Below are 6638 nucleotides of genomic sequence, written 5' to 3' on the forward strand. Positions count from 1 at the left end.
ACAGAGAGATGACAGATACATTATTTTAGATATTTTTTTCTTCATCAATTTTTTGGGTAAGCCTAGCTTCACTTGGCAGCCATGAATACACGCCACTGCAAATAGCTAATTCTAGCAACCAATGTTCTAGTATACATTTAGAGGAAAGCAGCTCAAATTGGTACCCAAGCGTGTCAAATATCAATAGTCCTATTAAATTATAGACCTATAGTCAATCAAATAATTACTTTGTAAAACGAGGAATGCATTTACTCAATTCAACTAATATAATTTATTAGTCACAAAATGATTGACACCAACAATGAATGTACCTGAAATACATGTTACATTACAGATTAACACAGTTTAAATGACTATCACCAATAGGCTGAGACTTAACATGGTTACACTGTCTTCAGTTCAGAATAATCTCTAAGAGAAAAACTGTGTGTCTGATACACAGGAGCTTGGTAGCAAGTACCTCAAAGTATGAGTGAATTCACTTCCCTTTTAAACAAATTCAAGTGGGAATGCACCCCCAACCTGAATTAAAATGTCTTAGCATGTTGCTAGTAAATATTAAAGACAGGAACAGATCACACAGATTCTATCCTAATCAACTCAGTTTGAATGTTCTGACACAACAGGGATGTGCCTGATAACTAGTACAACTTCAATCCAGTCACTTTAAAATACATCAACCAGAAAACACATAATGCAATTAGACATATCAAAATGTGCAGCTCTTTATCAGCTCTTGAAACAAACCAAACTCAAATGTAATTCACACAGTAACATGAATTTAGTCAATTGAAGTTTATCAGTCTTCACACCTCTCCTGGCGACATTGACCCCAGGATTTCCATGAGAACGTCTCATCCTGGAGGTTGCCTTGGAGATGCAATGCAAATAAATATATATTTCCAGTCATTCATGACATACCTATGTCTATGCTTTGGAGTTACAGTGCTGGAGTTCTGTTCATGAATGCTCTTCGTCAAAGCACTAAATAATCCATGTCAAGATTGTATCATGATTTACAACAGGCCTCAAAGTCTGTGAAGAAGTGAGCGGAAGTAATGTACATTTCCCTTTCCTATAGCACCTCTTCTACTCAAGAGAGGAGTTGGTTACACTGTTAACATCAGGGTCTCATATTGTTTCATGTTTGTGGACGGAAACTTAAATTAATCTTCTTTCAAACTCTCTTCATGACATAGCTAAATTATATACATTTACATCAGTTCCAGTGGAGCCACACAAGACCATGATTTCTTTCCTATGATCAGCGTGGCACGTAACTTGTGCTCCCCTAAATGTCTTTCTGAAACATCTCCGTCAAGCTTTTCAAAGCCTCTTCACAAGTGATGGAACTCCAGTCTCCTGGCAAAGAAGCTGGCAAGGCATTGTGCAACTCTGCATACTCCACATTGTACTTCACAAAGAGGAACTTCCAGTAGTCTGTGGCCTGGGAATTGCCTGACTGGAAGATCCAGCTCATCTCAAAATTAGAAAAAGAATACTTCAATGTGTTTATCAATTTGGAAAAAACAGATTGTGAGCATATCTCTGAAGCAAGTTCTTTCCTTTTTTCACACCATCCAAGTCCTTTAGGTCGGTGAATCAAAGCTGAGTGCTTTATATGGCTCTCCCCCTCTACATCACAGGGGGCTTTGCAGAATGGACACTCTCTCCCACAACCAAACAATTTATTAAAAAGCTTTTCCTGAGGAGGGTCAGGTACACTGGCCAACTTCTTGAACATATCTTGATCTTTGTGAAATTCATCACTGAGACGGCTCTCCATCTCTTCAACAGATGATAATAGCATGTCAGAAAACTCTTTGGTCTTGGAATTCTCTAATGTCATCCCTGTTGTATCAGTAGGAATAACCAACAAGCTAGACAATTCTGATTGTAAATCCTGAATAAACAGATTAAAATTGACATCACCCTCACCATCTTCATCTGGTCTGTCAGAGCCAGTTTGCAGTGATTTCTCAACAGCTTCCTTTATCTGTCTACTGATTGTCTTCAAGTGTTGGACCTCCATGTTTGTAATGATGCTGATGTCCTTTGCTATCCTGCTTCTCTTTGAAAGGTATTCAACTATATTATTCAAAATTAACTCAAATACCCATCCTTCATAGTAGTCTGTGTACTTCACGAATGTCTGGAAATTTCCAGATAGTAAGCATTTTAGCATGGAACACTGGAAAGAACTCCTTGTGCTGAAAACATCACCACAGTTTGAAAGCATTTCATCCAGCATGTCTGGTCCAAGGGATTTGGTGATGTACGCCTTTACTGCAGGTTCCAGACAGTGTTTGGTGAACTCTTCAGCCTTCCTTTTGCAATGGTCTCTCTTGTAGAATAGGTCCTTGAAGTCAGCCAAGAACTGCTGTTTTAGGTTCATCAGGCTTTGTTTGGGATCATTGTCTTTGATGAAAGCATCATGCATTTTCTGGAACTCTCTTGCTGCATTCCCACAGATGTGTATTTTAAGAGATGTTTCAAATTCAGCACTGATATGCAATTATTTGTCCCTGTGAAGGTTCTTCTTAATCAATTCTAGTAGTTCCTGGATGTAAGTTTTATGGTAGTCTGTTTTTTCTTTGACCTTGTTCGCAGCAAACTTCTTACTCTGCTTAATGGTGTTATCGGCCATGTCTTGAATTTCATCCTTCTTTTTTATCTTACTCTCATATGATTCTATCTTGTTTAATATCTTGTACATTATGCTGTGTTCATTTTTTACTTTAAATTCCTCAAGTCCACATTTCTCTAGGGGTTTTGAATTGTCCAAAATATCTTTGACCGCCCTACTTTGCATTCCCAAGTGTTTCTCAAGGTCACTGTAGATATCGTCTGAAACATGTTGATGCTTTAGACCTTCGAATGTGAGCTTCGTTATTGTTTTGTCCCACATGTTATCAAATTCTTTCACCAGTTGTTCGTCATTCATTGGATTTTCATCTCCACTAAATTCCTTAACAAGGTCAGACACTTTCTTGTCAAGAGTATCCCTGTTGTTTTTCTTAATGTTGTCTAACTGGTAGGTGCATTTTCTTAGGTCCACTGCAGCTTCTAGTTTGTTCTTTACAACTCTGTCTGTCTCCCTCATGCGGAAATCTGCACTAATACTAAATTCTTCCCTATACTTCTCCACAAGACACACATTCCTCTCTTCTCCTTTGTAATAGGAAGTCAAATTGTCAAGAAATGTTTTTCCTTCTCTTTGTAGAACTTTGCTGGCCTCAGTTTTCAGATTGCTTAAGAGGTCATCCAGGCCAGTCTCCTGTTGAGACATCATTAAGCCATAGTTTGCAATTCTGCGTTCCGCTTTCATCAGCCAGCTGTGCATATGTTTTTGGAAGGCCCAGTCCCATCTATTAAACTCCACACACAGCTTGCCGTACGCCTCAGCCACAATACTGTTACAAAAACTAAAGATGAAATTCTCATACTTTACAGACTCCCATAAGCTTCTGATCCACTCAAGGAATTCGGGGATAGTTTGCGCTGAAGTGGTCTCCTCTTTTAATGAATATATTAACAACCTTTTGAAATTGGCTACAGCTTCACTGTAACCTTTATCGACAGGTGCCATAGGCGGACTGCCATGCCAGAGACCTGGGATGTAACAGTTGTCCTCAGGTTTGTAGTCTATGATGTCAGTGAATTTAGTGTCATCACCTGCATTTTCCAACCTGCTTGCAACAGCTGTCATCTCATTCAGCTGCTCAAGAAAACAATTCCTATCCCTGAGGTTTTTGTCATGAGCAGATATATCTGCAACATTCTGGTGCACAAACTGACAACTGGGCTTCTTCCCTACTTCCTTCATCCTGAGGAAGGCATGGGCTACAATCTGCATTGTGTCTTTCATATCTGTGTTGTTCTCCATAGCAATATTCACAATAGAGATGTCACTCAGTCCTACCAAAAGTGTGGCTAGTTCATTATCATGCTGATAATTGCCAGTAAGGTGGGTAGATTGAAGTCCCTTTAGCCCCTCTGTGTCAATAACCATGATGAAGTCACATTTTAGTTCATCCCTGAATTCCTCTTTGACTTTGATAAGCTGCATGAAGGCCCCTCTGGTGCATCTTCCACTGCTGACGGCAAACTGGACCCCAAACATGGTGTTCAGAAGAGTGGACTTTCCAGAGCTTTGGACCCCTAAAACAAACACCACCCGGATCTTACTGTTTGACCTAGTCAAAGAGTGGAGCTCCTGCAGAACATCTGATATCCACATCATTGGGATGTTTGATGCATCACCATCCATCAGCTCCAATGGAAAACCATCCAACATTAATTGGGCACAGATTCTTGGCAGTCCTTGAAATTGCTGTTGAGTCTCACTGTTTTCAGAGGACATGGTTGCCTCGTACATCTGCCCAACTTCTCTTAAGAAATGTTCAGCTCCTAAGGAACTGTTTGAGATCTGTTTGTCTAAATCGGCAATGAGGTCTTTCTTGTCTGGGGTACTTTGACACAGTTCTTTATATTTTTCTCTGAGAACAGACAGATGTGTCCTTGACAGGTTGTCCAGATTGAGCTTCATCCACTTTAGGAAATAGGAGCGCTCTTCTTTGGAAGTCCTCAAACCTTCCACAAAATGTTTCATACTGTCACTAATGCCAAAAGACAGCTGCTTCTTCCTGAGTTCATATTTCTCTTGCTTGAGTTCACTCTTGTAAATTTCAATGTCCTTATCACCTGCTTTTTTCAGTTTGACCTCCTCTTTCTCCAGTGCAGTCAGACTTTTCCATGTCTCTCCCTGTAACGGTAGCTGGCTGTCCTTATAGCTTGGTATGCAAGTGATTTTATCTGTAATTGTATCTGCCCTTTCCTTGGCTCTCAGACAGATATCATAATCTTCATCCACAGGGATACCCAACTCCTGTGCAACAACACGCATTTCCTCCACTTTAGTTTTGTGTGGGTTTGCCTTCATGACGTCTGTGACTGCAGACCGGAGCTTCTTCACCAGCTGTGCATTGTTTATTTGCCTGTCTTTCCTTATTATGCCACCAGAGTGTTTCTCAAAAGTTGCTGCATCATAGCTCTTAGCCTCAGAGTTGCATACAATGAAGAGTCGATCTTTCATCTTCTGGAGGTTCAGAATACTGCTGTCAGAGCCCAAATCATCACAGAACACAAACACCGCTGCTGACGTCTCACAGAGGAAAGAGAACTGGGTCTGAAAATCCTGGATATCCCCACGAAGATTAGCTACAGCCACAGGTTCGGTGAAGACGTCAATGTTTGGGTTGCCACTGGGCAGGTACCAGCTGATTTCCACTAACCCATCAGAAATAGTTCTTGGAATGTTGCCAGCTGGCATGTTACTGTGAACAAAGGTGTTGTAATTCTGCTGAGAACAGCTTAGAACATCATTCAGAAGCTGAGACTTCGATAATGTGCTGTTGCCCAGTCTAACAAATGACACCATAGGGAGGTCAGTGAGCACAATACTGTTCTCAACATACCCTTTCTGGTCTTTCATTGAATGAGGCCTGTACTTCTTCACTATGTCCCTCAAGGCCCACAGCATCAACGTGCTTTGTTCTGTGTCACAGTTGGGCAGCAGCAGAGGAACAGCAAACTGACACATGGACATTTTCAGGGCAATATCCTGCTGCAGGAAACTATCTGAGCACAGAAACAGGGCTGTTATGATGTCTAGAGGGTTTATAAGATCTTTATCATCAGACTGCACATCCCTTGCTGACACATTCACCCTCATCAGTTCTTTCAGAAAACACAATGGTAGGGACTGTCGAGTTGGAGCATGGTTGTCCTCCAACATCTGGCCATCGACTGCTAGCGTGGTATTCAACGACAGTTTCTCTATGAAATACTGTTTCAGTCCAACAGTATACATATACAGTTCCAGACTGAGCTCTGCAAAAACAAAGGGAACAAAAGAAAAGTCCAGAGTTTACCACTGAGGTTGATGCCAGGATTCACTCCAACGCAGATTAATGACATGAACACAGTGATAGACTTTTAAAGGCAATTTTACTGACGTTTGCTGAGATCCCAGTCACGGTTAATGCCCCAGATTTTTCCTAAAGTAGAAATCCCCTTAACAAGTTAATCACAGTGCACATATAGTTTATCTGCGATTGTTTGAATCCCAGAGCTGATAGTAAGAGTGTCATTCCACAAATAGAGTGCCTTTTATTTCCCTCAGACATTGTGTGTGTACATTTTAATAACACTAAATTTAACAGTTGGATCACATACACATAGCAATGTGTTTTCATTTAAATAAATTGTTAGTTTTCTATTAAAATCCATATTTTGTAATTTCCTACGTAAGGTTATTATAGTTGTGTTTTATGTTGGTTTTTATTTCTATTAGTTTTACATTTTTATCGGAAATTCCATTTAGTTTAAGTTTTCAGACCTGATTTGCTAGTTTTTAAAATTTCATTTTAGTTGTATCAAAATATTTATATTTAGTTTAAATGAAAATGTTTGTGTTAAGAACGGAAAGCATGCAAGGCTTGAGTTGTATAGTTATGTAGGTGTTTTTTGGGATGTCACTTCATCCAATGGGGGCAGTAATACAGTACACAAGGTGATGGGTCAATTTTGGTTTAAATGACAAAGTCATTCTCAATGTGACTTGGATTTTAAAGGAA

At 39.9% G+C, this 6638-nt stretch overlaps 1 protein-coding gene across 1 annotated transcript; it reads right to left on the bottom strand.

Moving 5' to 3' along the window:
* Window positions 1–272: 272 nt before the first annotated feature.
* Window positions 273–5880, bottom strand: LOC139579462 (up-regulator of cell proliferation-like). The gene has a single exon (XM_071408150.1). The coding sequence runs from the start codon at window positions 5870–5872 to the stop codon at window positions 2516–2518; it is 3357 nt and encodes a 1118-aa protein (XP_071264251.1). The 5' UTR covers window positions 5873–5880; the 3' UTR covers window positions 273–2515.
* Between the last annotated feature and the right edge of the window lie 758 nt (window positions 5881–6638).

The sequence above is a fragment of the Salvelinus alpinus genome, chromosome 6 (assembly GCF_045679555.1).
Source record: "Salvelinus alpinus chromosome 6, SLU_Salpinus.1, whole genome shotgun sequence".
NCBI classification, from domain to species: Eukaryota; Metazoa; Chordata; class Actinopteri; order Salmoniformes; family Salmonidae; genus Salvelinus; species Salvelinus alpinus.